At 61.5% G+C, this 27,975-nt stretch overlaps 2 protein-coding genes across 3 annotated transcripts; one reads left to right on the top strand and one right to left on the bottom strand.

The window, feature by feature from the left end:
* Window positions 1-484: 484 nt before the first annotated feature.
* Window positions 485-7,785, top strand: B4GALT2 (beta-1,4-galactosyltransferase 2). The gene is made up of 7 exons (XM_034064307.1): window positions 485-682; window positions 2,844-3,230; window positions 3,709-3,944; window positions 4,017-4,207; window positions 4,477-4,599; window positions 6,283-6,387; window positions 6,496-7,785. The coding sequence occupies exons 2-7, from the start codon at window positions 2,915-2,917 to the stop codon at window positions 6,644-6,646; spliced, it is 1,122 nt and encodes a 373-aa protein (XP_033920198.1). The 5' UTR covers window positions 485-682; window positions 2,844-2,914; the 3' UTR covers window positions 6,647-7,785.
* A 479-nt stretch (window positions 7,786-8,264) lies between these two features.
* SLC6A9 (solute carrier family 6 member 9) lies at window positions 8,265-26,436 on the bottom strand. 2 transcript variants are annotated; one of them, XM_034063831.1, is made up of 14 exons: window positions 24,657-24,817; window positions 22,196-22,321; window positions 14,256-14,412; window positions 13,970-14,101; window positions 12,696-12,942; window positions 12,484-12,616; window positions 12,123-12,257; window positions 11,946-12,049; window positions 11,631-11,868; window positions 11,399-11,533; window positions 10,988-11,087; window positions 10,664-10,764; window positions 10,292-10,462; window positions 8,265-10,087 (listed from the first exon to the last, which is right to left on the bottom strand). In XM_034063831.1, the coding sequence occupies exons 2-14, from the start codon at window positions 22,223-22,225 to the stop codon at window positions 9,875-9,877; spliced, it is 1,896 nt and encodes a 631-aa protein (XP_033919722.1). In that variant the 5' UTR covers window positions 22,226-22,321; window positions 24,657-24,817; the 3' UTR covers window positions 8,265-9,874. The 2 variants fall into 2 exon arrangements, with proteins under 2 accessions (XP_033919722.1, XP_005151133.1); XM_005151076.3 differs by lacking the exon at window positions 24,657-24,817 and adding an exon at window positions 26,075-26,436 and having other exon boundaries at window positions 9,657-10,087.
* Window positions 26,437-27,975: the final 1,539 nt, after the last annotated feature.

Below are 27,975 nucleotides of genomic sequence, written 5' to 3'. Positions count from 1 at the left end.
CAAGAAGGGACAGGCTGTGAGTGGTACAGAAGTTACTCCTGTTGGGCCGAACTCGCGGTGGGACCAGCCCAAGATCTTTTGTTGATGTTGCGGTTGGGAGAGCGGAATTCGCAGCGTTTCCTAGCAATGGAACATGGGGGGGGGGGGGGGGGGGGGGGGCGGCACAAATAGGTCATGATGGGCGATGAACCCAACTCTCGGGTCGGGCCAGGGTGTCTGCCGGCAGCGGGAGGGAGGGGAGACGGGAACACCGAGACCCCGCGTCCGGGGTGCCCGGGGACGCTCGGGGGGTGCCGGTGCCGCGCTTGAACCCACGGCCTGTGGGCATCGAGCATCCAGCGGGGGGGTTTGGGGGTGTCCGTGTCCCTGGGGTCCCGGTCCCCGCGGGGCTGCCCCGGCCCGGCGGAAGCGCGGTCCCGGAGCGAAGGGCGGGCGGCGTTGGCGGCCCCGCCCGGTGCGGCGGCGGCGGCGGGCGGAGCCGGCGTGCGGGCGCGGCCCCGTCTCCCTGCGGCTCTCGGTGGTGCGGCGGCCCGGCCCGCAAGGCCCCCCCGCAGCCCCGGGCATGGGAGCCCGCGGGCCGGCGGCCGGGGCTGGAGGAGGAAGAGGAGAAAGAGGAAGAGAAGGAGGCGGCGGCGGGGGCCGCTGACCGGCGCCGGGGCGGCGCGGCAGCCCCGAGGCCGCGGTGAGTGCAGCGGCGCGGACAGGCCTGGCCGGGTGGGGGAGGCCCGGGATGCGACCCGCGGGGTGCGATCGCTGTCACTTATGGGGGCACCGCCCCGGCTCGGGGGAAAGCCACGTTTTTGTGGGTGTTTCTCGATTTTCAGGAAGTTCGTGTGTGTGTGTTGGGGACTGGAGAACTGGGAGGGGTTGGCTGTGCTGGAGGTGCCCCCTTGCCCCGCTTGGGGCCACCGGAGCCGTCGGCTCCCCCAGCGCCTCCCTTCTCCCAGCCTAGGGATGTCCTGTAGGAAAAGGGAGCCCTTAGGGACGAGCATCCCCTCCAAAGCCAGCATCCCAGCCCCATGGCACACACCACAGCGGGGTGAACCCCTGGGGACCAGCGCCCCAACCCCACGTTGCTTTTAGCCTCGCACACCCTTTGGAGATGCTGTGTGTGGGAGATGACATCATGTTTCACAGCCCCTTGCCTAGCGGGTGTGTTTGAGCCCACTCATGTTGGTGGCATCCTGTGGCCGATGGAGCGCTTCGCTTTTGTTCCCGTCGAGCACCGCTCTCTGCTCGCCTCGTGGACCACCCGGCTAAAGGGTCCCTAAAACCTGCTCTTGTTTTTCCCTCCCCGCCTGGCTGTTGAGATGCCGCTGCTCCATGTGCTGCCTGCTGCCAGGGGCTTTGGGGAGGGTGTCTGGCAGGTGCTGGTGGCAAGCAAGTCTCTGTGTTGAGGGCTGTGCTGGGTAGATAGGGCACCTTGACCATGGAAAGGTTTGGGAGATAACAGCAAAGCCAGCATTTCTCCAGAGGGCAACTTTCTAGAACAAACCTGGATGAGGAGTTGGGGTGCTGACATGTGCATGGCTGTGCCCATGGGGACCCCACTCTGCATCCTGCAGAAACAAAGGATGAACACAGTTGGGACATTAGGCTCGGAGCCTTTTCCAGCACTTAACTGCCTGCTATGGGCTCCTGCCAGCACCCTACTGCCTGCTGGGATCAGCCCTGTGGCTGGGAGTGCAGCTGGAGCAGAGCTGGGTGGGGGATCCCGCTTCGCACCTCAGCTCCCATCCCCATTCCCAGCCAGTTGGTGCTGGCCACGTGCCCTGCAGCCCCCCAGGGAGACCCCGGCTGGTTGTTAGCACACTCAGGTCCTAGCTGCACTCCTAATGGCAGTCCTGCTACTGATCCTTGTCTGTTGGGATCCCACCGGGAAACCACCGGGATCCCTGCAGCAGCACTGGCCTGTCCCAGGACCCCCATGGCCTTGTGAACCCCTGTGCCTGTCCCTTGCGGGGTCGCCTTGCCCTGTTCTAGCGGTTCCGAGAGCAGACTGGGACAGGAGCCAGGGCAGGAGCTGGGGTGCACGGCCATGCTGCGCTCCCAGCAGTGGCAGGGCTGGGAAGGGATGGGCGGTTTGGCTCGACCAGGGCTCTCCGGTGACTCTCTGGGCTGCCTTCCCAGCAGGGCTCTGGCACAGCTCCAGTTGTCATGTGGGAGATAAGGGGACCCTGGCTCCCAGCGGCTCCCAGCAGCTCAGGGGCATTCCCACCAGCAGCAGGAGGAGAGAGGACCTGCACTGCTGGGCTGTAAGCTGGACCCCCCTGGACATAAGCTGGGACATCTCCCTGGCTCAGCTCAGTGTCTGCCCCACAGCTGCTTATCCCACTGGGTGCCCTTCAGGCATGGCACTCATTGCCAGGCCCACTTTGGTGCTGCTGGTGGGGTGCAGCATGGCAAGGTGGGGACAGGATGGAGAGCAGGGAAATGGGGTGCCTTGGAAAGGGGTGGCTGGTGGGAGTGCCTGTGGGACATCCCAGCTGGCTGCACTTTTGAAGAGCATGACCATCTCCAAGGGCCCAGTCTCCATGGAGTCTCTTTATGGTGCTTGTGGGAATGTCCCTGTCCCCTGCTGGGGGTTGATGCGAGTGGGGAGTGGATCTGGCTTAGAAAGCAGAAAGGAGACTTGCTGTGTAGGGCTGGGGGCCTCTTGTGTCTTCATGGCTGAGCCTTTAGAGCAGAGGTTCAAGCCCAGTACTCAGCCAGGGTGTTTTCTGGCATACTGACTTGCCCATCACCTCTGCATCAGGTGCTGATGCAGGTCAGGTCCTGCACTGCTCCTGCTGCCTCAGTGCTGTTCATGCTGGCAGTGTCCTGAGCATGGGGTGTCTCAGCAGGATAGAGACCGTGGCTGGAGCCGCCCCCCTGCCCCGCTAAGTGCACATGTCCGCCTGCCCGTGCCCGGAAGATGACCAGGCTGCTCCTGGGGGTGACCCTGGAAAGGATTTGCAAGGCCGTGCTGCTGCTCTGCCTGCTCCACTTCGTTATCATCATGATCCTCTACTTCGATGTCTACGCGCAGCACCTGGACTTCTTCAGCCGCTTCAATGCCAGGAACGCCTCGCGCACACACCCCTTCTCCAACTCCTCCCGCCCCAACGGCACCGTCCCCAGCTATGGGCCGGCTGGAGCTGAGGCCCCGTCCCCCAGCGCCAAGCCCAGCACCAACCACTCCACCACTGAGAAGCCCTTGCAGCCCTGCCAGGAGACACCTCCCGGCTTAGGTGAGACGTGGGGTGAGCGTCGTCAGAGAGTTGGACTTTTTCTTCAAGCCTGTTCAGGGCCAGGTTGGACAGAGCCTTGGGTAACATGGTTTAGTGCCCGTGGCAGGGGGGTTGGAACTGGATGATCTTAAGGTCCTTTCTAACCCAAACCATTCTGTGATTCTGTGGGGCCAGGGTGGGTGCCCATGGATGGCATCCTTGTCCCCTGGGCCCTGGACATGGCTTCTGCTTGGTCTCAGGGGTGAAGTACTAGAGAAACCCTGGAACTGGTACCGGGTCTCAGGTTTTCTTAGCGGTGTCTCCAGTCTCTCTGTCCCCATTTGGGTCAAGTTTTGGGCATCATCTGCCCTCGGCAGTGCCAGTCCCCCTTGCAGGTCCACCTTGCTGCTTGCTCTGCCAGCCTGGCTGGGAGTCGTGGATGACCATGACCCTGACCAAATCCTGTCCTGCGGGCATCACCCTGCTCTCCTTCTTGCAGTCGGGCGCCTGCTCATCGAGTTCAGCTCTCCCATGAGCATGGAGCGGGTGCAGCGGGAGAACCCCGACGTGCGCCTGGGTGGCAAGTACACCCCCACGGACTGCCTGCCCCGGCAGAAGGTAGCCATCCTCATCCCATTCCGGCACCGTGAGCACCACCTCAAGTACTGGCTGCACTATCTGCACCCCATCCTGCGCCGGCAGAAGGTGGCTTATGGCATCTACATCATCAACCAGGTGGGATGGGCAGGGGTGAGGAGGTGTTGGGGTGGGATGAGCAGGCGGGCATTGCTGATCTCTGCCCTGCAGTTCGGTGAGGACACCTTCAACCGGGCCAAGCTGCTGAACGTGGGCTTCCTGGAGGCGCTCAAGGATGATGAGGAGTACGATTGCTTCATTTTCAGCGACGTGGACCTCATCCCCATGGACGACCGTAACCTCTATCGCTGCTATGAGCAGCCACGGCACTTTGCTGTTGGCATGGACAAGTTTGGGTTCAGGTGGGTGAACTGGAGCCTGGGCTGTTTCCACACAGCCAGGGCTGGTGTGGCTTCACTGGGATGACACTGGGGCCACCAACATCAGTTTCTCACCTGGGCCCACATGGGGTTGCTGCCTTGAGTTGTGGATGTGGGATGGGAGGGAGCACAGAGCCCTGGATGGGAGGGTGACACAGAAGAGGGCTGTTGCTTTGTACCTGCAGGTCCCTGTGGTGCTGACTGCCATCCTTGCCTGTCCCTGGGCTGACCTGTTTGCTCTCAACCTGCAGGCTGCCGTACGCTGGCTACTTTGGCGGTGTCTCTGGGCTGAGCAAGTCCCAGTTCCTGAAGATCAATGGCTTTCCCAATGAGTACTGGGGCTGGGGAGGAGAGGATGATGACATCTTTAACCGGTAGGTGCCAAACCATCGCCAGCAGCTGCTGGTTGGGGTGTGCTGGCATCTTCTGCGAGCACTAACATGGTACCTTTACCAGCGCTGGGGCTCCTGGTTTTGTGGGAGACGTGCACAGGGCATGCCACATAGAATCATAGAGAAAACTGGGTTGGAAAAGACCTTTAAGATCAAGTCCAGCCATTACCCCAGCACTGCCGACTCCATCACTAAACCATGTCACTGAGGGCCTCATCTAAATGTTTTTTGAACACTTCCAGGGATGGTGATTCCACCACTGCCCTGGGCAGCCTGTTCCAATGCCTTTTGGTGATGTAATTTTTTCTAATATCCAGTCTAACCTCCCTAGTGCAGCTTAAGGCTGTTACCTCTTGTCCTATCCCTTGTTACTTGGGAGAAGAGACTGACCCCCACCTCACTACAGCCTCCTTTCAGGTAGTTGTAGAGAACAGTAAGACTCCCTCTTGAGCCTTCTGTTCTCTCAGGGGGAGGAGACAGGGAGGGATTTAATTATCATCCAACTTGAGGCTTGGTGATCCCCAGGGACTGAGCTGTCTCTTTCCAGGATGTTGGTAAGTGCCTCCGTTGTGGCTGAATCCCGCGGCGTGCTGGGGTTGTGATGCTGTGAGCTGTGCCAGTGGGGCAGTGTACCTGCGGGCTCTGCTCCAGGCCACGGCCGGAACACTAAACTTGGAGGCATCCAGGGCTGGGAAGCAAAACTTGGAAGTGTCTCAGTGGTGGCTGTGCAGCAGCCAAGCAGGCATTTCTGCCAGCAGCCGGTAGGCTGCAGCACAGCTGCATGATGAGCCACAGCTGAACCCTCATCCACACTGCTGCTGCCTCTTCTCCCACCGTCCCGTGGCACTGCCCAGGGGAGCAGTGTGTGGCTGGTGGTGCACAACCACCCCATAATGGCTGGTCAAGCAATCCACCCCTTTTAGGTGCTGTGTACACGCTGGCACAGTCGCAGTAGCTATGGATAGGGTGGCATGGTTGCAGTTTCCATCCATGGTGGGCTTGGGGTGGTGAACAGGCGGCGTGTGGAGCTCTGGGAGAGCTTCAGGTTGCCCTTAGCATATAGAGAGGGCCCCAAGGGAAGGGCCAGGCACAAGCATTTAGAGAATGTAAAGAGCAGGGGCTGCAGAAGGGGGGATGGATGGTGATGTGTGCTTGGTGCTGGCTGACCACAGCTGCCGCTGGTGGAGATGGAGGTCTCTGGGCAGGAGCAGTGCTTTGGGCACACTCTGCTGTGGAGCATGCAGCACCCTCGGTCATGGCACTGGCTCACAAGGGGTAATGGGTTTAAACTTAAACAGGGGAAGTTCAGGTTAGATATAAGGAAGAAGTTCTTTACTGTGAGGGTGGTGAGGTGCTGGAACAGGTTGCCCAAAGAAGTCGTAAATGTTCCATCCCTGGCATTGTTCAAAGCCAGGTTGGACAGAGCCTTGGGTGACATGGTTTAATATGAGGTGTCCCTGCCCATGGCAGGGGGTTGAAACTGGATGATCCTTAGGTCTTTTCCAACCCAAACTACTCTATCATTCTATGATCTTGCCTTTGCACAGTGCTGCTTAAACAGGCATAGGTTTATTTGGCCTGGGGTCTAATCCCAGAGGTCTCTGGGCTTTGGAATGTCACACCCTGGTGCTCACACTCTGATCCCTTCCTGCTTCCACCACCCAGCATCTCCCTGAATGGCATGAAGGTGTCGAGGCCCGACATCCGCATTGGGAGGTACCGCATGATCAAGCATGAACGGGACAAACACAATGAGCCCAACCCGCAGAGGTGAGTGAGCTGCAGGGGCCAGGGCTCTGATCACTCCCGTGGATGTCTAGCACCACTGGCACGATGAAAGTTATGTCCCCCCCCTCATCCTGCTCCCCTTCCCACCAGATTCACCAAGATCCAGAACACCAAAATGACGATGAAGCGGGATGGGATCAGCTCGCTGCAGTACCGGCTGGTGGAGGTCTCACGCCAGCCTATGTACACCAACATCACAGTGGAGATCGGCAGGCCACCCCCCCGCCTGGCCCGGGGCTAGTGCTTGTGCCACCTGCAGAGCCATGGGGACCCGGCTCTGTGTCCGGGCTGACTGGGCAAGGTGGGTTTTGCCCCAGCTCGAGAGCCAGGACTGGACAGGGATGTTTTCTCCCTACTCTGCTGCCTTCTGGAGACGGCTGCCTCCCAGCCGGCCCCTCACTCCCCAGGATTTCTCTGTCCCCCCTGTCCCCACGAGTGTGTTTGCAAGACCCCCACCCCATACTCACTGTGTTGGTGGACGAGATTGGCCACCCCCCGGCACAGAGGGAGGGGGCAGCCCCAGCACTGGTGAGGAGCCCCCTGCCCATGCCAGCTCCTGCCTGCACACTGGGCTGGAGGGTGAGATCCCTCTGCTCTGGGAATGCTGGGGGGCGTCCCTATCAGCACTGCAAGGAGTGGGGTGCAGGCTTCCCCCTTCAGCAGTGCTGGAGCCACTGCTGCCCCAGCCAGGGGTGGGAGCAGCCCAGGCCCCCCTGAGCAGGCAGGATCAGGGTGAGGTTGCTGCCCTGTTGGGCATGCAGACATGGCTAGCTGTCTTCCTCTGCTTTAGTCTGGTGCTTAGAGCCGGGCCCTGTCTCAGCTCTGCCAAACAGAGACCTCTGGTTAGCGAATGCCCCTCGCTGTGCCTCAGTTTACCCAGGGCTGGGGGCTGGCAGCCGTATCCCATCCCCTCGTCCCCAAGGCAGATGCTGTGTGCATGCAGCCCTTGCCTGCACCTGCCCTCCCCACTTGGGGAGTGGGAATGGGGCTCATTTCAACCCCTCGTGGTGTGGGCTGGCACCAGGAGGGGGTCGCCCTGCAGCAGCAAGTGTCCCACAGGCAGTTTGGAGACTATTGGAGTCTCCCCCTTTTCTGGCTTCCCCCTTCCTTGGGGCAGGGGGGCTGCAGGCAGGAGAGGTCGGGGCCATGCAGGGCAGGTGCCCTGTGCCCCTCCATGGGACTGAGAGCCCCAGCAGCCCCCCACACCCCACAGGGGGGCCGGGAGCAGTGGGGCTGGGAGCGGGGCAGCACGCCAGGGCAGGGGGGCACTGGTGACTTTTGTACATTTGAATGTCTGACCCTTTTTTTCAGCGTACGTTGAATGCAGCGTTCGGTCGCAGGGACCGGGGGTTTTGTATTTAATAAAAGTTTGAAAAGCTCGTGGGGTTTGTGGAGCCGGGCTGGGGGAAATCACGAGATGGGGCAGGTCCTGCATCCAGTGGGATGTGGGGAAGGGGACAACACTGCCTGCTACCTACAGGGCACTGGTGGAGCCCACGGCCACACACACACCGTGGGGACCTCCCCAGCTTGCCCAGCAATGGGATGCCCAGACCCAGCTAGAGTGAGGTACCCAGGCCACATGGGCAAAACTGGCTGGCCTCACTGTGCCATGGACAAGTGCTCCCTCACACCTGGGCAGACAATTCTCTCCCCTAGCAAGGACAAGCTGCCTGTCCCCATCCACTGCCCTATCTCCAGGTGGTTTCGAAGACCCAAGTGGGACAAGGAAACATTCCCCTGCTCAGTACCAGAGCTGGGCATCAAGGGGAAAAGGTGGCACCCATGGGACGTCATCCCCCATTCTCCCCCCAACTCCCTTCCCAGGCTCCCCAAAAAAGGTCACACCAGGACACCACTTCAGGAATATAAATCTCATTAAAATCTAGGATACTTTAGAACTCTACACCGGGAGATACACTGGCACAGGCAGCACTGCCCAGGGACGCACGCGTTATTGCTAACAATTAGAGGTGAAGAGTAGCGGCGTGACACATGGGGCAGGGCACGGGCACCATGCAGGAAACTGTGCCCCTCTCCGCGGCACGGTGGGGGACTCGGGACGGGGAACGGGGGGAGCTGGAACATCCTGCCGGGGCTCAGCACCCACCGCCCACCGCCTCCCACCACCGTGCCGAGCCACGCCGTGTCCCTGTGCCAGCCCTGGGCTGCAGCATGGGGAGCACAGGGCGCTGGCTGGGAGGGGAACAGCGGGGTGGGAAGGGTCTCACCCACCCACCCCGGATTGAGAGCTCCAGGCCCTTTGGCTGGAGCTGGAAGACAGATTTAAAACCGCCCGGCCTTTGCCAGTGCATCCTGCTCCACTAATACTGGTTGGGGACAGAGTGTCCTCAGATGGCTCGGAGTGAGCGGGCTGGTGCAGCCCTTTGCTTCTCTGCTGGTACCTCTTGCTAGCAGCAGCTGGGGGGGGGGGGGGGGATCGGTCCACCTTGCTCCCCCTTAGCACCATGGAAGGTCCCCCCTGCCCATGCCAGGGCTGCCAGGGAGAGCTGGCCCCTGGTCCTGCCCCATCAACCCCCGAACAGGCTTAAGTACTTGCCTATCCCACCATGGGGCAGGCAGAAGCATCAGGCTGTGCCCACACTTCTTATGGCTACACCAGCTTTGCTGGTGATGCCTGGCCACCCAGATGGGCACCCACAGCCTCTCAGAGGGGCCACAGGGTGGAGGGGTGGATGGTGGGGGTACATACCAGCTCACCGCCTGCACAGCCCTGGGGTACCGTGCATATGTGCGTGCCCACATAGGCCACATGCATGCCCTTAATCTGTCTATGAGGGACACACGTGCACACACGTGTGCTCTAAGTGCTTGTGTCTTGTGCCGTTAAGATCCCACTGCCCATGCAGGCAGCGTGCTTGTTCCCATCTCCCTGTGCTAGCTCTGTGCCTGGCACCATCCCTGGGCATGGCCACCAGTGGGACCCTGAAGGCTCTGAGCCACAGTGGGTGCCCACCTTGGCTGGGGGGTCCTGCAGTGCCAACCCCACCACAATGCCCCTGTGCACATACACTTGGGGTGGCCATGGGCAGTCTCAACGTGGTCCTACCCCACTCCCTTCCCATGGCTAGGCCAGGAGGGTGCCCCACGGTGGGGCACCTGGCTGTAGGGGGGCCGGGAGCCATGGGGCATCCCACTCCCCCCATCCTGTGCCTCCCCCCCGGAGCAGGTCCCCTGCAAAGTGCCTCTGGCTCCCGGCCCTCCCAGGGCTGTGCCCCCTCCTCTCTTGTCCCAGCGTCGCACACAAAGGTTACCGTAAACGTGAGGGTTAACGAACGCCACGGGGGGGTCGGGGGGAGTTAACCGGTGAGGACGTGGGGGGGTCTCGGGGACGGGTGCTGAGAGCCCCCCGTGGTCCGGTGCGGCCCGGAGCCAGGCTCCGCCAGCGGAAGGTGCGAAAGTGTCACCGCGCAGGAGGGGTTAGAGGGGGTGCGGGGATGTTGGGGGGTCACAGTCTGGAGTCCTGGCTGTGGGCTGAGCCGTTGCTGCCCTGCACGGGGGATGCAGCCTCTGCCTCACTCCGGCTCTTCTCCGGCTGCAGGGGCTGCACCTCCAAGTGGGACTCAGTGGAGGGGCTGAACGCTGGGGCATAGCGGCCGCTGCGGTGCTCTGCCAGCGCCGGGCCCCAGTCCTTGCTTGCCTTGGTAGCATTTTTCAAGCGCTAGAGAGAAAAGGAGAGCAAGGGGACATGGTTAGCACCCACCATGCTCCCCTTGCCCTGCCCTCCCACTGGAGCCTCGAGATGGGATACCCCATGGATGCTGCGTTCTCACAGCCACTGCGGGTGTGTAGGCAAGTGAAGGACAGCCTTAGAGGCAGTCCCAGGTGGGACATGGACAAGGGGGTCTACACCCTAATCACCTACCTCCAGCAGTGTGTCCCCCTCAGAGCAGCACACTTTGTAGATGGCGTAGATGGGGATGCAGATGACAGAGGAAAGTGCCATGAGGAAGCCGATGCTGATGGCCCAGGTGGGGTAGACATAGTCATTGTAGGAGATGGGCCGGTACTGGATCACTGTGAAGACCAGGATGAACTGCGGAAGGACAGGCAGGATCAGCCAGATCAGATCAGCCTGAGGAGCAGCCAGCCTGCTCTGTGTCCCCCCAGTCACCCTTCCTCTGCCCCATCCCCACTGCTCTTCTGCAGCCCAGCACCCTCCACCCCAGCAGACTGCCCAGGTGGGCTCTTTGCATCCTCCTTCCACGGCCCCAGGCCCCATAGTCACAATGCTCACAAAGATGATGGCAGGTGAGATGAAGCGCCAGCAGATCTGGAAGAAGAGCGGTGGTGGGAAGCCCAGCATCATCTCAATGTCCTTGAAGTAGTTCCGATGCCCTGGGGGGGACAAGAAGCCATCAGCCCCAGCGTGAGATGGATGGGAGCCTGTTGGGACCCCAGTCCCTGCCCAGCATCTGCTCCAGATCTCGGCTAGTGGGACCCATCATGCTGCTCAGGTCACACCTGATTGGCCATCAGCCTTGCCAGTTAGCACACAGCAGACCACCGATTGGCTAGATATCAGAACACCCCCTTCCCCATTGGCTGGCTGTCCACCTACCGTAGATGTACATGATGGCCACACACATGATGCAGGAGATGACGACCAGGGAGAAGCTGGCAGCGTAGTTGTCCATCAGCAGGAGCCAGTAGATGCCCGCCTGTGAGAGGGACCCATTTAGCACAGCTGTCCCATTGGGTACCACTGCTGTTGGCATGGCAAAAGCACAGCCATGCTGCTAGGGTTGCCATGGCAATGCACAGCCGAGGTACACCCACAGCCGCTGGCATGGCAACACTCAATGCCAGGATCAGCATGGTGATGCTCAGTCTGGATACCATCACCACTGTTGGCATGGCAACACCAGGCCTTGGGTGTCACCACCACCAGGGTGGTCATGGCAACAGTTGGTGTCAGCTGGCAATCACCATGGCAACAGCACCCCATCACCACCGCTCCATGGTCACCTACCTGTGTGGTGAGCGGGACACCCAGCAGGAAGCCCGCTACGGCTACCCCCAGAGTCACAAAGGTCTTCCTGCGGATGATCCACTCGTTGCCCACCTCATCCACAATGGCCGTGACCAGCGTCTCCAGCAGGCAGAACTGCATGTGGGGCAGAGGGGGCAATATGTCACCACCATATCTCACCATGTCTCACCTTGCCACCCTGTCCCAGCACACTGGCCCCAACATGACCTACCTGTGTCCCCAGTCCCAAGAGGATGAGCATGAAGAAGAAGAGGATGGACCAGAGGGGTGAGATGGGGAGCAAGGTGAGGGCCTCGGGGTAGGCAACAAAGGCCAAGCCAGGGCCATGGTCGGCCACCTTGGAGACATCCACGCCCAGGTGGTTGGCCATGAAGCCCAGGATGGAGAAGATGACGAAGCCGGCGTAGACACTGGTGGCGCAGTTGGTGATGCTGATGATGATGCTGTCCCTGTGGGGGGAGGTCTGGGCTGGTGACAGGTCCAACAGACAGCAGCAGGGTTGGTGGAGCCATGGTCGGGCACTCACCGGTAGCAGTTGTTGTGGAACTTGTTGTAGGAGGCCATGGTGATGAGCCCACCCCAGGCACAGCCCAGTGAGTAGAAGATCTGCGAAGCTGCATCACCCCACACCTGCAGCAGTGGGGTTGTCAGTGCTATGTCCCCATTCCTCCCTGTCCACCCAGTGCCCCTCATCCCTGCTCACCTTGGCATCAAGGATCTTGTCCCACTGGGGTGTCAGGTAGTACATGATGCCAGTGAGGGCCCCCTCCAGCGTGATGCCTCGCACGAAGAGGATGGTGAGCACCACATAGGGGAAGGTGGCCGTGAAGTACACCACCTGCAGGGCAACACCTCAGGGAGCAGGGCCACGGGAAAGGGATATGGCCTGGGACAGGGTGTGCTTACAGACTGGGATGGGGTTATGGTCAGGGAAGGTGGCACTATGGACACAACAGAAGCTACATTCCCAATAGAGATGGGGATGTGCCCAGAGGGGGAATGGCCATCTACAGAGGGGGCATGTCCACACCAGGGATGGGCTGGGAGGGAGAACATATGGGTACCTTCCCCGAGGACTTGACACCCTTGATGAGGCAGAGGAAGACGACGACCCAGGAGACACCAAGGCAGCCCAGGAGGGGCAGCCGCACCTCGCCCAGATTCCCGATGTCATCAGACAGGTCCAGCACATACCTCCTGCATGGGGGGCAGTGGGTGTCAGCACGGCCCCACCAGCACCATCACCTCCCTCATCCCTTCTCCCCATCCCCAGTACCTCCAGTACTCCTCGCTGGGGCTGGTGCGCTTCTGCGTGGCATTGAGGGCGAGGTTGAGGGCAGCGCGGCTGGAGAGGTTCCCATCCAGCACCCCCACACAGTCAGGCGTGTTCCAGGCGTTGCTGCAGTACGTCCAGGGCAGCACACGCGTCATGGACACAAAGAAGTAGTAGAAGGCAATACAGATCACCACGTTGTAGTAGATCCCGATGTACGTGGACACGACCATCATCCCGTAGCCCACGCCTGGGAACAGCACCGGGGAGGGGTGAGCGGCACGGTGCGGCACGGCACGCAGCACAGGGGGTTGTGGTGTGGTGGGGAGGGCAGCATGCGGTGCCAGCAGCAGCTTGCAGCCACGCTGAGGCATGTGCCTGGCTGTGGCACTGGGGTGGGGAGCACTGTGCATGCGTTCCTGTACTTTCAAGCAAGCATGGTGGTGCTGTGTCCCCTGGGATGTGTGGCAATGTGCAAGGGATGCATGGAATACAAAACTGCAGGAAAACCTTTGGGATCTGAAGCCCTAGAGAACCACTGGGTGGGGTCTCTCCTGGCTATGGGGTCTTTAGGGCTTCAGCTACCTGGTGGCATGTGACAAGGGCCACACAAGCACAGGGAGGAGGGTGGGCTGCCCACATTCAAATGTGACATTTGGTCACGTCACCCATCAGGTAGCGTGCAGGGTGTGCCAGGGGAGCCAGCAGCATGGGAGCACACTGGTGAGCCAGCAGGGTTCAGCCATGGCAGGGCAAGTTCTGAGCAGGGCCAGCACCCATACATGTGGGCACAGCACCCACTGCCTATGGTGCAGGGAGAGGACTGCAGAAGTGTGCCCACACTTGGAGGGGCCATGGGAACCTGCAGCGCGTTCAGGGGACCAGAGTGGCCTCTGCAGCAGTGATGCGCTGGGGACACGTGTGGCATGTGCAGGGATGTGTGTGTAATGCCTGCAGCGGATGCCAGTGCAGGGCTGGGGTATGCGCAGCAGATGCATCGTGTGCACAGGGATGTGTGTAACGCGTGCAGGGAACGCCAGGCGGGCTGCGTGTGCAGGGCAGAGTGGCCCAGGCTGGATGTGTGTACGGAGGACACATGCCATGCATGCAGTGATTGCATGTGCAAGGTGCAAGACACAGGAGCCTGTGTGAGGCCGTGTGGTGTGCTAGGGGTGTATGGGCAGGGGACACATGGGGTGCGAGGCGGGACATGACGAGGGCTGTGCCAGCAGATATCCCATGCTGGCACGTGCTGGTGGGGATGGGTGGCTCCTTACCTTTGAACATGGGGCTGACCCTCCAGACCCCGAGGCAGCCCTGGCTGGCGAACTGCCCGAAGGAGAGCTCCATAAAGAAGAGGGGGATACCGCAAAACACCAGCATGATGAAGTAGGGGAACATGAAGGCACCTGGTGGGCAGGAACCAGGGGGTGAGAGTGTGCAATGCCCTTGGGCACAACTGTGCACCCTGCACCACCCCAGTGAGCCTGGGGCTGGCAAGCACCACATGGGACCCCCACCCCTGCCCTGAGGCACCCCACTCCCCGGCCCCCCAACACCCACCTCCCCCATTGCGGTAGCAGAGGTACGGGAAGCGCCAGACGTTGCCCAGCCCCACGGCATAGCCCACACTGGTCAGCACGAACTCGATCTGGTTGCCCCAGTTGCCACGCTTGACGCTCTTGTCCTGCTTGCCTCGCTCCCCGGGCACGGCGCCGTTCTGTGGAGAGATGTGAGGTGTGTTAACAGGGACTGCCCTGCCAGCCCCATCAGAAGGGTCATGGCCAGCAAACAGGGCTGGGTGGTCCCCAGCATCCTTCCACATCCCCGCCTCATGCCAGCCCCCCCTCCAACCATGCACAAGCAGTGCCAAGGAGGGGGAGGGCAGTGGTGGTGCCCCCCCCCCACTGAATAGCTCTGCCTGGAGCCCGGCTGCAGCGAAGGAAGAGCCTGCAACTCATACAAAGCAGGTCCGGGCGCCCGAGCACAAAGGGGCCTCTGTTCTCACACCCCCCCTCCCCGTGCCCAGCAAGAGAGGTCCTGCTGGGTGGCCACTGCCCATGGCTGGGAGGGGAGAATGGTGGGACCCCCAGGGGGAAGCAGGGCCTCCCTTCAAAGGGGAGTGGGGTGCAGTGATTAGAGCAGGTGGGAGCCTGGGTGCCACCCCTGGGAAGGGCACCCTACAGCAGATGGGGTCCTGCCCAGCAAGGCACCACACTGGGGCAGTGCAGGGGGGTCCCATGTAGATGGGTCCCCTTGGGGAGGCAGCCCCACCATTCAGCCATCCCTCACTGTAGCGGATGGAGGGGAGACAGAGAAGGGCAAGAAAGGGCGCTTTGTACAGGCTGCCACACAATGCGAGCTCACACCGCAGACAACAACAACAGGGATGAGCACCCATCACCGGGTGGATCCGTCCCAGCACGGCCCTGTGCTCACATTAATGTTCTTCCCGGATGCTGCTGAGCTCTGGCAGGTTGTGCTGAGGACAGATGTAATTTTTGGGTGCCGCAGGTACTCCAAACCCTCCCTGACCCACCTGGGGTCAGGTGATAGATGCATGGGATGCAGGTGCTCATGGTCCCACAGCACCCATAACACTACAGGAACAGCATGGGGTGCTGCAACCCTAGGAACACACCAGTGCCAGTCTCCCCACCGTAGACACCCCAATGTGTGCCCCCCACGATGCCTGATGCCAGCAGCGAGTGGGCCACAAATGGGAGCCGTCACCTCGGATCTGCTCACGCCGGCGGGGCACAGGCAGCAGGCGCGGTGCACCTAACCGTATCATTTGATTAGGGCCGGCACAGCCAGGACGTGATGCCCGGCGACTCCGGCACGGCACTGCCAAACAAAGCCATCTGCTGCGAGCAGGACCCACACGCGCCAGGGGCCATGGGGGGCTGCTGAGGCTCACGGATGGGGGAGAAGGGCAATGGGGGGATCAGTGGGCACTTTGGGACAGGCTATAAGGGTGATGTTGGGTGAGAATGGCAGACCCCATGGTAAAGGCTCCATCAGAGAAGATCTTACAGCAGCCCCAGTGCTGGGGCGGACTCCCCCCGCAGGGATGACTCTTATTATGGGGTGCCAAGGGGTTGCCAGGGTAGGGGGATAGGACACTGGCACTGTCCCCATGCCTGGGCACACTGCCCGCTTGAGCAGGCTGATCCGATCGGGAAGCCGCTGATTAAGCTGCTCGCACTAATGAGGCCCCTAATGAGCAGCACAGCCAGCAGGAGGGGGGCAACACTCCAGCCTCTCTGGCACAGGGTCTGGGGGGGACAACACACTGCGTGGCCCTGGCTCAGCTCAGAGCTCTGGAGCCCAAAGGAGACCACATTGCTGTCCCAGAGCTGAAAGGCCACCCCTCTGCTCAGGTAATGCTGTCACGGCTTCACCCCCATGCCCAATGGGGCACCCCAGCTTTGAGCCGCCAGGCACCAGTGCAGTGAGAATGCCAAGCCTCTGTTCTTTCCCTCCCCACCTTTCCATTCCTGCAGCACAGGGCTTAGGCGTGCTTGTCCCCAATAAGGGGCAGCCACATGTGTGCCCATGCCTGCACAAGCACACACACGTGCGCAAATGCTTGCATGTTCACCCATCAGCTTGTTCCCACTCCCCCCCTCCCAAAATCTGGGAAGGTCGCCTTGTCCTTTACACTCACTAACCACCCTTCTAACCCCACATGATAAAAGAGGGGGGACACAGAGAACCCAGGCATCTGGGAAGAAGAGACACTCCTCTTCCCATTGTAGGGGTGGGACGGAGATGGGCTGCAAAGGGGGAACTGCTCCACAGCAAGAATGCAGGTTGGAATGATGCTCCCAGACCCCAAATTTTCCATATATATGCTACAAGAGATACCTGTCTTGGGTGAAAACACTGGGGGGGAGATGGGAGAGGAAGAAGCACTCCTCAAACACCCCAAATATCCCCCCAAGGGGGCAGAAGGGCAGCAGAGGCTGCACACGAGGGGTGCCCAGGCATCCTCTTCCTCCCCTTTCCCCAGGCACCAACCCCCTCACAAACCATGGCAAAGCCTCCCCAGCCCAGCAAAGTGGGTATCATCCATCACACTGCCTGGCACCGGAGCCTTTCTCATGCTAAGCAGCATCTCCTCGCACAATGACAGCTTGGCTGGGGTGCCCGGATGCCCCCCACTTCCCGAAGGGGCCTTGATTTATGGCTGGGAAGCTCATGGCAGTGGTGGAGTCCATGCTGGGGATGTCTCCATGGGAGGTTCCTCAGCCAGCAGAAGCACTCCGTGGGGCACCAGCCTTATTCAGCCCCCCTGAACAAGTGAGGGACCCCAGTTCCTTCCCCAGCCTCCTAATAGGGTGCTAGGGCTGCTCCTCCAATACCAATGCAGGATTCATCATCCCTGATGTCAGCAGCCTGATATCATTACTCTTTGCCATGGTGATGGTGAAAAAGTCATGTCTGAATGAAGCAGAGGCTACCGGAAGATATAGATGCTAAATATGTCTTCTGGTAAAACAGCACCTCTTCCAGGACAGGGAAGTGGGGTGCAAGATGCCTGGAACATTGGAATCCCAGCCTGGGGCAGGGGTCCCCAGTGACAGAGGGATGGAGTGACTTGGATAGGGGTGTCCCATTTGTCCTCACTGCCAGTCACGGATCCTGAGTGCTTGCAGGGGAGATGCCCCTAGAGTCAGGTCCTTCAGTCCTTGTCCCTGCCACATGGGTAATGAACCCACATCAACATCTTAGCTCTGCCAGCCTCACCAGCCCTTCCTAGCTATCCCTGTGCTCTCCCAGTGGTTCCTGGCCCCATGTTTCCCCTGCTCTGGTGCAACAGAGGCATGACATGGGGGCATGGATACCCAGCACAGCCCAGGCAGTGGGAGCATCAGTTGTGGATGCCAGGATGGGCAAAGGCAAGAGAATCACTCCCAGGCCCAGGGGGATGCAGTGCCGAGGGGCTTGTCCAAATCCCAGGACCCTTCAGCAGTGCTACACAGCCCTGACCACCCCCGTGCAGGGAGGCTGCCCAGCCCCATGGACAGCCCTGAGCACGCCCTGCCAGCCACCCACAGCAGTACAAGCCCAGCCCTGGGGGGCCATAGCGGGTCAGGGCAAGCTTTGACATTGCTCACTAATGCCCATGAAACTGGGGGATAAGGAGAGGATGAAAGATGGATCTCACTGCTCCTGCAGCACTGAGCAAGGAAAAGGGGTGCTGTGCCAGTCTTGTAATCAGTCGGTTCCAAAGTTAATGAACACACAACTGTCAGACAATCTCTTCTTGCTCCCAGTGCAGCTGAGGCCATGGAGGGTCTTGGTGCCACACTGCATCCTCCCTCCCCCAGACCACACCACATCCCTGCTTGTGGGGCTTAGAGGTGCCTCTCCAGCGTCCCACAGCACAAAGCTGCAGCTCAGCCCTGCAGATCCATTACCCGGGAACCAGCATAAAGGGGCTTGGAGAGCCATGGCCGTAGGGGAACAGTGCTGGAACAGCCACCATCCACCTTACTCTGCCCCATCAGACCCCACTCTCACCTCCCCACTGACCTGCTGAGGGGGCCGGCAGGGGCCCAGCTGCCCGTGGCCGCTATCCGGGGGGCCAGGCTGCCCAGCTCCGTGAGTCCCCAGCTTCATTGGCACCTCGGGCTCCGGCGCAACAGCCGCCCGCCTCCCCCCACCCGCCGCTCCAGCACTTGGCACCGCTCCCTGCTCGCCTCCCGGCCAGGCTCAGCCCCTCGCTGCCCGCCCCATGCAGCACCAGCACCAGCCTGCCCCACACCGCAGGGACCCCGTGCCTCCGTTCTGCCCCCACTACGAGCCATGTCCCTGCAAGCCGGGTTCCCTCCCCAGCAGGCGCGGGCAGGACAGGCAGCACAGCGGGCTGAGCCCCATCCCGTTTAATGAGCCCTCATTAGTGGAATCCAGCTGCTTGCAGCCCCGCACGCTCCAACAGGCACCGCTGCCCTCCCTGCGGGCACTGCTGCCCGGCTGGCTGGGGCCAGGACCTGTGTTTGGAGTGCAGCAGAGGACTGCATCTCACTCAGAGGCCCCCTCTCCCCATGCCCAAACACCTCCAGCCCCACACATGCTCCTATCCCTATGCCCATCACCTGTGCAGCCATCCAGCCCTGCATGCTCAAGGGCTGTGAGGACCAGGCATGGCCCCACTTGGGGACAGGGACACAGGGACAAGCCTGCTTGCTGGCACATCCCCAGCCTGGTACCACTGTACTTCACCCTGACGTCACACCACTGGCACCATCATGGGTTCTGTATGGCAGCCCTCGCAAGGTCACTGCCCTGCGGGGGACCATCTGGCTGGAGAAGAGCTGTGCCATGACCCCCCTGCTCCCCAGGCACCCCACAGCCTCCCTGCTCACCCCCTTGCCAGCGCAAGGTGGGAACATGGTGGGGTGCTGTGTCCCATGGGAGGGTGGGCACAGGGTGTGCCCCCAGCCAGGCTCGGGGCACCCCAGCTGCTCCCAGCCCCGTGTCCTGGCTGGGGAGCACAGCCAAGATGCCATCGAGGCGTGATGGTGCACCGAGGGCGGGGGGACAGCCCAGTGCTTTCGGGCAACCATCTGGGGTCCGGGCAGCAGCGGCTGCGGGCGCGCACGTGAACAGCACACGTGTGCATAGCGGGCTCTTGGCCCCCCGCACGCCAGCACCCAGTGCTTGTCCCTGTCCCCTCTTGCATCAGCCACCCCGGAGCTTGGGACGTGCACCATCCATGGGATGTGTGCAAGCCCAGAATCACCCCATGCTTTGCCAGCCCCAGTGATCTCAGCATAGCCCTGCCAGTCATGTCCCGTATACAGCCAAGCACCTCTTGAGCTTTGAACATCCCACAAGGTGCCCACATGAGCATCCCTCCATCCAAACCCTCCATGGGTTTAGCAGCATCACTTTCCCTAGGCCACCTGCACACAGCATGAGTGCATCATGATGGAACCCACCACCCCATCCCAGAGATTCCAGGCCCTGTGTTAGCCCATAGAGCACAGTGCTGCTCCCCTGGCAGGCAAAGAGAACTGCCAGCCCCACAGGAACACATTGCTGGAAACAAAGGGCTGTCAGTAGGACTCTCACCTCCCCTGGCACCCAGGTCCCCACCCTGGCTAAACTACAGAGGCAGGAGCAATGGGCACATCAGGGGTGGCCATGCGTCTTCCAGCCCTCATAACCCCATCCCCACGCAGGGCTGCAGGTGCCTGGGGCAGGGACATGCCCCAGTGCCACCATCCCCATGCTGGGTGTTTCCTGCTGGGGCTGCCTTTCTCCGGCCCCATTCTCCCAGGGCAGACACGATTCTCCTGCGGCATTCAGGCAGAAGAATCCCCCGCCAGCCCCCCCCATCACTGCCCCTTGGTATTCCAGGAAGGGCTCCCGGAGCCAAGAGCCATTTCCACAGCTCCACTGGCTACCATGCCCATGGCTGCTGGCTGGTGGCACCTCACCGTTGGGGGTGTCTGGGACAGACACCCCCAGGCCTTAACCCTAGCAGCATGGTGGGAGCAGCGACCCAGTGCTTGCCAAGGAACAGCAGGGAGGGCACTGCCTGCCCTCGTGCCTGCTGTTTTGGAGTGAGTAAACTTCCCAGAGGCATCCACAAAACACGGAGCCTGCCAAAGCAGGACGCAGGGACACAGCACCCTCAACACATCCAGACCAACTGAAGGGCTCAGGCCTCAACCCACAGTTGGGGAAACAGGTACAGCAGCACATCACCTTGCTGCTGCCTCCATCACCCCGTTCCCTCCCCAGGCAGGGCACAGTGGGCACTCTGAGCCCCATCATAAACCCCGTCACATCCCTGGACAGGGGTTGCCCCGCTGGAGCCTGGCTGGGCTGGGAGCAGAGGTGGCAGGAGCTGCAACTGCAGGCAGGGATGAGAGGACAGGCAGGGATCACGCTTTACCAGGTGACTGGCAGGGCCCTGGAGGCAGGCCAAGGAGATTAGCTCCCTTCCCCAGTGACCCAGGTGGCCTGGCAGCCAGCACCCATCCCGCCACAGCTACTCCCGAGGCTGATGGCGCAGGGATGCTCTAGGAGTGGGGATGCTCTCACAGGGAACCTGTCAGGTATTTCCGAGAAGCGGGATAAAAACTGCCTGAGAGCAGGTGGGTGCTCCCATGCCTGACTCCCTGCTGTGGGTGCCAGACTCAGCCCTCACCCCAGTGCTACACCAGCTGCTCCAGCCAGGGCAAGAACACACAGCAAGAAAACGGAGCCGTGGCAAGCACCCCATGCATGCAGGAGCACATCCCCGTGACAGCCCTCCCTTCAAACACTGATACATCCTTAGCATCTCCTTGTCCTCAGACAAGAGCTTCTCCTGGAGAAATCTACCTCCTTCTCCCCCCAGCCATTCTGACCCCCCCACATGCCTGTTGAAGGCAGGATGGGTGCTGGGTTCCCCACTGCAGGCACAGACAGTGGGGCCAAGCTGGGACATGCAAGCAGAGGAGCCGCGCACACACGAGCGAGCTGGAAGTGCCTGCTGGAGCACGCTGCTCCCCTGGCTCTTGGCTTCCCAGGAAAGTCCTGGCTCCCAGCCCTCTGGCTGGAGCATGCAGCTATTTCAGGAAGCCCCCCGGGAAGGGGAGGGCACAGCAATCATGTCAGCCCCGATGTTCAGCTCCCATCCATTGGGAAAAAGGGAAGAGTCAAGCACAGCCTGGGTTCACCTGCCCGGCACACTGCAGCAGCCTGGCATGGGAACCTCATCTCAGGGCTCTCAAACACCTTGCTGCATGGCAGAGCTGCCACAAGCATGGGGCTAGCGCAGCCCTCCAACAAGGACATGCATCAGGAACATTCCACATCCACTCAGGCACTGAAGACATCCCTGGTGTAGGCAAGCGCAGGGCAGTGCACAGCATCCCGCAACACACCACTTGTGAGGATGGAAGATCAGGCACCACACCAGTGCCTGGAAAAACCTGGCTCTGCCCCCACACCACAGAAGCCTAGAAGCAACTAGGTTGGAAAAGACCTTTAAGATCAAGTCCAACCATTATCCCACGACTGCCAAGATCACCACAAAACCATGTCACCATCCTACCAGCCCAATGTGGGAGAGCCTGCCGGGTGTACGCGGAGGGGAAGCAGCTCCACACCATGCCCCTATGTGGACATCCAGCACAGCAGGGCACCCACACCCTTTAACGGGAACAGAGAGAGGAGCCGCCCGGCCAGGGCTTTGCTCTTGGTGAGCTGGGGCAGGTGATAAGGCCAGGCAGAGAGCCTGGGATGGGTGATAGCATCTCCAGGAACGGTGAGACACCGCACCCGAGGAGCGCGCAGGCAGCATGCTCAGAGCAAGCAGCGGCCAGTGCCTGCCACACAGGCATTGTGCTGGGGAGCACCATGGGTGCACAACCCTGGCCAGGGCTTCCGAGGGAGCACCAAGCCTTAGAGGAGCCCTGGTGTCCTGTTCCCTATGCCGGGTGCTCCAGGTTCACGAGGCAGTGGCCCATGCCAGCCCGCTCCCCACACCCTGCACTTACCAGCAGCCCCTCGCTGCACTTATCGGCCATCCCTGGAGGCTGGAGCGGGGTCCCTCGCCTGCCCACTCTCCGTCGCGCTGGCTGTGGCACCAACACCGGTGCGCTTCAATCCACGGACAGAGCAAGCTGGGCAGAGAGGAGAGACACCAAGAGAGACGTGACTGGTGGGGTGGGCACGTCCCTCCCCGGGCGTCCCCCTCCCTTCAGGAACCAGGGGGCTGTGCCAGGCGGGTCGTTCGCCTGTGCCAGCCTGCAGGGCTGGGGGAGGACACTGAGCCCAGGGACGGATGGGCTGGCGGCGAGGTCTCTTCCTGCTGGCTCCCACCCCCTCCAGCATCTCTGAACCCCAGCACTCAGACGAGCGAGCGGCGGCTCCTAGGTGTTTCCCAAGAAGCAGTTAAAGATTTACCAGGTGTGGACAGACGACCCTGTGGGCTGCTGTCCTCCCAAAGGGTGGGCTTTGGGGGCTGCAGGCAGGAGCAGAGGCCCCCTGAGCTCTCCCCCCAGCGAGAGCTCAAGCCGAAGTGGCTGCAGCACACAGCAGCGCTGGCACTGGGAGCTGAGCAGGGCTCAGCTGCCTCACAGGGCACAGATGGGAAACGATTGCCTTCTGCCCCGGTGCATCGCATGCACGTGTGGCGCAGGGGGGCTGAGCTGCTGGGCTCTGCTGGGCACCAGGTGCTGCTGGACAGGGTGCAGGCAGCTGCGTGCACTGCCTGCCCCAGACTGGGGCTGCTGGGGGCCCCGGTGGAGCACTAGGGCCTGACCTCGCTGGAGGGACAGTTGCTTTTTCAAAACACCAGTGTCATTGTCCATGTAGCAGATCCCCACCTTTGGTGTGCTTGCTGGCCAGGGGAGGACCCTAATCCCTGCCAATGTTCCCAAACTGCCACCACCACCAGGTGCAAGCACCTTAGCCCTGTCCCCAGACTGTCATGGGTCTGGAGCGATCAGTAGAGGGGCACAAAGCCCTTAAGCACTGGGGATGGAAGCATGGGTGGTGGAGATAAAGGGCAGAAAACCAGGGGATGTAGGGCGAGCCCCCAGCCCTGGCCACAGCCCCTCCAGCTCAGGCAGGCTGCCTCTAGCAGATACCACATCCCATCACCAAAGCACTCCCTGGGAGAAAAAATGTCATCCGTGCCACAAGTCTGGCTCCTCAGATGGCACAGGGACCTCTCAGGGCTGGGAAGCACAGGGTCAGCAGACGGACCTCTTCCTTTTCACACACTTATTGCCAGCCAGCCAAAGCTGCCTGTCCTGCAGCCCTGAATTCAGCCCAGGACTCATCCTGAATCCGGGAGGGTACAGCACCCGAGGGGCTGGCTCACCACTACCCCCAGGGTCTGCCAGGCACTGATAAGGCTGCCTGCCCTGTATATACACCGCTGGCTTTGGCTCCCAGCCTGGCAAGGATGCGAGATCCCGGCCAGGTGCGAGGTGGCAACGGGATGGATACAGGGATGCCGGAGGCTGCGGCATCCCCATGGAGAGGCAGGCAGGGATTGGGATGCAATGCACTGGTGCTAAGGCAGCTCTCCCGGAGCTGCGGGATGCCATGACAGCTCGGAGGGCAGGGCGGCTCGTACCTAAAGACGGGATCGGTGGTACCCTGAAGTCGGGACACCCAGACACCAACCTGGGCTCCCGGACAGCGTGTCACGCCTCGGCGGGGGAAGCAGCACCAGGGGAAGGCCACGGATGCTCGGCCGCAGGATGGAAATCCCGTCCCCTCCCACCCAGCAGGCGGCTCGGGGCGCCGGTGCAGCCGCTGCCACCTGCGAGGCCATTTCCTTTGCCAGCATCCGCCGGGCCGCTGCAGCCGGTACCCACGGGAGGCGGGCAGCGGGCCGGCCTGCCACCGCCCTGCCCTGCCCTTCCCTTTCACCCCCCCCTCCCGGGAGGCGGCTCCGGCGGCAGCCCCGCGGGCAGCGCCTGCCGCGACGCGCCCGCCGCCCGGCACCCCCCCGCCGCCGCCGCCCGGTGCAGCACGGCTGCGGGGGGGCCCGGTTACATCAGCCGCCACGTGGTGGCTGCTCCGCCGCCCCGCCCCGGCACATGCCCGTGGAAAATTACCGCCAGTCCCCCCGCCCCGACACCGGGCCGGGCCGCCCCGGTCCCCGCCGGCCCCCCCGGTGCAGCGGCAGCCGGCCCCGCTCTGCGCGCCGCGCCCTGCGCTCCCCCGGTACCGCGCCGCCGCGCAGGGAGAGCAACAGATGTGGAACCGCCCCGCATCCCGCTCCCGCCACCGTCCCGGCGGGTGGCCTCTGCCGGTGCCGTGCCCGGTGTCGCTACCGGTGTCGCCGGCTCCACCGATGCGGAGCACCTCGCTGCCCCCGTCCCGTGCCGTCCAGTCCTGTCCCGCCCGTTCCCCTCACCGGTAGCCTCCCGCCCCACCGATGCTCCCGTGGCTGCCGGCCTGGCCGGGCACCCGGTGCCGGCGAAGGTGTGCACCCCTTACCGTGCCCATGCCTCCCCCCGGCCACCACCGCCGCGCCTGGTGGGCCCACGGGTGCGCCGCTCCACCGCACCCAAACCGGTACCGGTGCCGTAACAGGCCCAGAGCCGCCACCGCCGCCGGTGCTGCCGACTTAATGAAAGTTTGGAGGTCGATGGGGGCTGGCGCCGCCTCTCGCCCCCGCCGCCGCGCTCCGCCCCCCGCGCCGCCGAGCTCCCCAGCGCCCCGCTCCGGTACCGGCACCCGCATCCGCATCGGGGTGCGGGCACCGCTGGGTGGGAGAGTGCGTATGGCACACTTGGGCACACGGGGTACACACGGTGCGCACAGTGCACATGGTGCGCATGCACACGGATGGGCACACAGGTACCCACGGCACACACGGGTATACATGGGCACACTGCACACACAGGCATATGGCACACATGAGCACATTGGCACACTTGGGTATACACATGGCATTCTTGGCATACATGGGCACTCGCAGCACTCATGCAGCCCACAGGCGCATGGATGCCCAAGGGTACATGCAGGCATGCACATGCACATAGTGCATACGAATATACACAGGACATATGGTCATACACAGGCTCTCATAGGGCACACATATATCTGCACATACATGTTTTCACAAGGACACAGAGAGGAACATGTGCACACAGCATGTACAGGCTCACTCTGCCAGGGCACCCAGGAAGGGGGATGGCCACAGGCTCCGGCCAGGATGCATGCAGTTAGTGTGACCATTGTACATGTATGTACACATGTGTATACATGCAAATCTGTACATGTATAACTATATGTTTAGGTGTGTGTGTAAGTGTGTGCACACATATAAGTGTACATGTTTACATCTATATGCTTACATATGTATGTAGCCATCTACATGTGTGTGCAAATCTCCATACCTGTCTGTGTATACATATATGGGTATGTATACACACACGAACACACGAGTGTACCCAGAAGTGGATGCATGTGCTGATACACACATACCCATAAACACACGAGTGCATGTGTGTGTCCCCATGTGCATGTGTACACATGCGTGTGCACATGCGTGTGCGGCTGTCACGCCCCTGCGGCCCAGGCCAGATGTTTCCAGTAACACATGACGGGTGCGCCGGGGGCCGCCCCTCGCCTGGCCCCTCGCCGAGGCCTCCCCTCCCTCCCCCTCCTGCTGGGCTTCCCGCATGCCGGGGCGAGTGCCTGCACCCCGGCACCCTGAGCCCTGGATCCTGCCCAGCTCCAGAGCCTCGGGGTGGCTGTGGGTGCAGTGGGGGGAACTTGGCGCCCCACAGCCCCAGCAATTCAAGTGCGCCAACAGCACAGCCCTTCCCACATCCTATCTGGTCCTTTCTGCCGCCACAGTCCTGCACCCCATCCCATCCTGACCCCCCCGCTTGGGGAGCAGCCCTTACCTGTGGCTCCATGGATCCCCGTTGTCCCTGGGGGGTTGCTGCCTGGTTTAAGGAAATCCTCAGCAGCCGTTGGGGTGGTGGAGGTGGGGAGCGATGGGGTGAGTGACTCAGGGGTGTTGGCCACCCACTGCAGGCCCAACGGCCCAGGGAGCTGGGTGGCAGGATGGGAGATGGCGCCAGTGCTCTCACGCGCTGACACTGCTTTCGTTTTGAAAGTGAAGCCAGAGTCGGGGCTCCCACAGCGGGAAGGGGAAGGCAGCAGCGAAACCAGAGGGTGCTCAGGTCCTCCCACTGCCTCCTAGCACCCGCGCGCGGCTGCTTGCCACCGCGAGCCAGGGTTGCTGGCTAGCACCCTCACTCTTGGCTGCATGTGGCCTCACACCCCTCCCTGCAGCCCAAATCTGGCACCGAGCACCTGAATGCAGCATCCCACACCCAGCATCCCAAATCCAGCATCCCACGCCCAGCACCCTGCGTCAGAGCCAGAACCTGGCTGCAACCCGCGCCCCTGCCCCAGGGTCTAGGCTTTGCAGAGGAGCTGCCAGCTGCAGAATTGCAGACTTGACCCCAAGGGATGGATTTCTGTGGGAGAAACTCGTGCTTTCAAACCTCCTCCTCAGGGTCTCGCTCTCTTTCTGTGCATCTCATCTGTGTGCTTTCCCATGTCTCGACTTAAGAAAACAGAAGGAGAGGCCCTGCAGCCCCCAGAAGGTCAGCAAGGGGCTGCTCCTGGCCCTCTGCAGCCTCTGCGATGCTGCAGTGTCCTTGCAGCACTCTCCATCTGAGTATAAACACCTCCACCCCAGGATCCTGGGTGCTTTGTACACCCATGGCTTTGGCCATGCCCCTGCAGTGCCTGTCAGGACTTCCCTGAGTCTCATGGTGCCCAGAGGCCGAACATGTTCTGTGGGGTGGGAGGCTGCAGTGCCAAAGGGATGTGGGATGCTCCAGCCTGTACTCATGCCCCCTTCACCTATCTCTCCCTACCTGGTAGCAATCATCCCTCAATCCTCACTTTGGGACACCATCTCTTTCCCTTCTCACCATTCCTCTTCCAGGCTGGCAGATGTGACAGCATCCCCAGGTCCCTGCAAGGGTAGTGGGAGTGATGCCAGAGGACTCAGTCTGGGGTCCCATTCAAATCTGTGGGGCTAGTGTAATTCACCCTTGCTGTCAGGTGCAGTGACCTCACCATGGCTGTGGCATCTCTGTGGGAGGCATAGGTCAGTCTGCGGGCAGCACAGCCTCACCTCACCCATCTTCATGGGTGCCGTTGCCTGGGAAACTGGGCAAATGCGGGCAGGGATCCAGAGGAGTGAAGGGTGGGGAGGAAATGCCAGCTCCAGCACCTGAGAAAGGGATGGCTGGCTGAAATGCCAGCCATCCCTGGAAATTTCCCATGCACCAGGCCTTTGGCACTGGGCCACGATGATCCCTGAGTGTTTGGAGCCCTGGCATGGTCCAGAACTTGTCCTTGAGTATGTGGGTGCACAAAGTGCAGTAGGATTTAATGCTGTCCTCCCTAGTCTTTGGCATGGTGGCATCACCAAAATCAACTTGTTTTCTCTTAAAGCAGCTTCTCAGCAGCACCTCCCAGCTCCACATGCTGCCTGGGGAGCAGCAGAGGCTGAATCTGTGTGCTCTGAGGTGACTCTCTTCCTGGTCCCCAGCTTCCAACCTGAGCACGGAGCCCGGAGAGGGAGCGAACTGGCAGGGGACACCTTCTGCCACCATAGGGGGAGTGGGTTAGAAGTCCCCAAACTGACAGGATGTAACACTCTGGGGACAGCACAGGAAGGATGACACAAGAGGGGCAGGGGAAGCTCCAGAGAAGGGCCACCAGCTTGTGTTTTGCCTTTTGAGTTTTCCTTTTCTTATCTCCCCACCATGTCTTCCCCATC

This window comes from Melopsittacus undulatus, chromosome 6, assembly GCF_012275295.1.
Source record: "Melopsittacus undulatus isolate bMelUnd1 chromosome 6, bMelUnd1.mat.Z, whole genome shotgun sequence".
Taxonomy (NCBI): domain Eukaryota; kingdom Metazoa; phylum Chordata; class Aves; order Psittaciformes; family Psittaculidae; genus Melopsittacus; species Melopsittacus undulatus.
The sequence above is the reverse complement of the archived record's forward strand: the minus strand, read 5'-3'. Positions and strand labels throughout refer to the sequence as shown.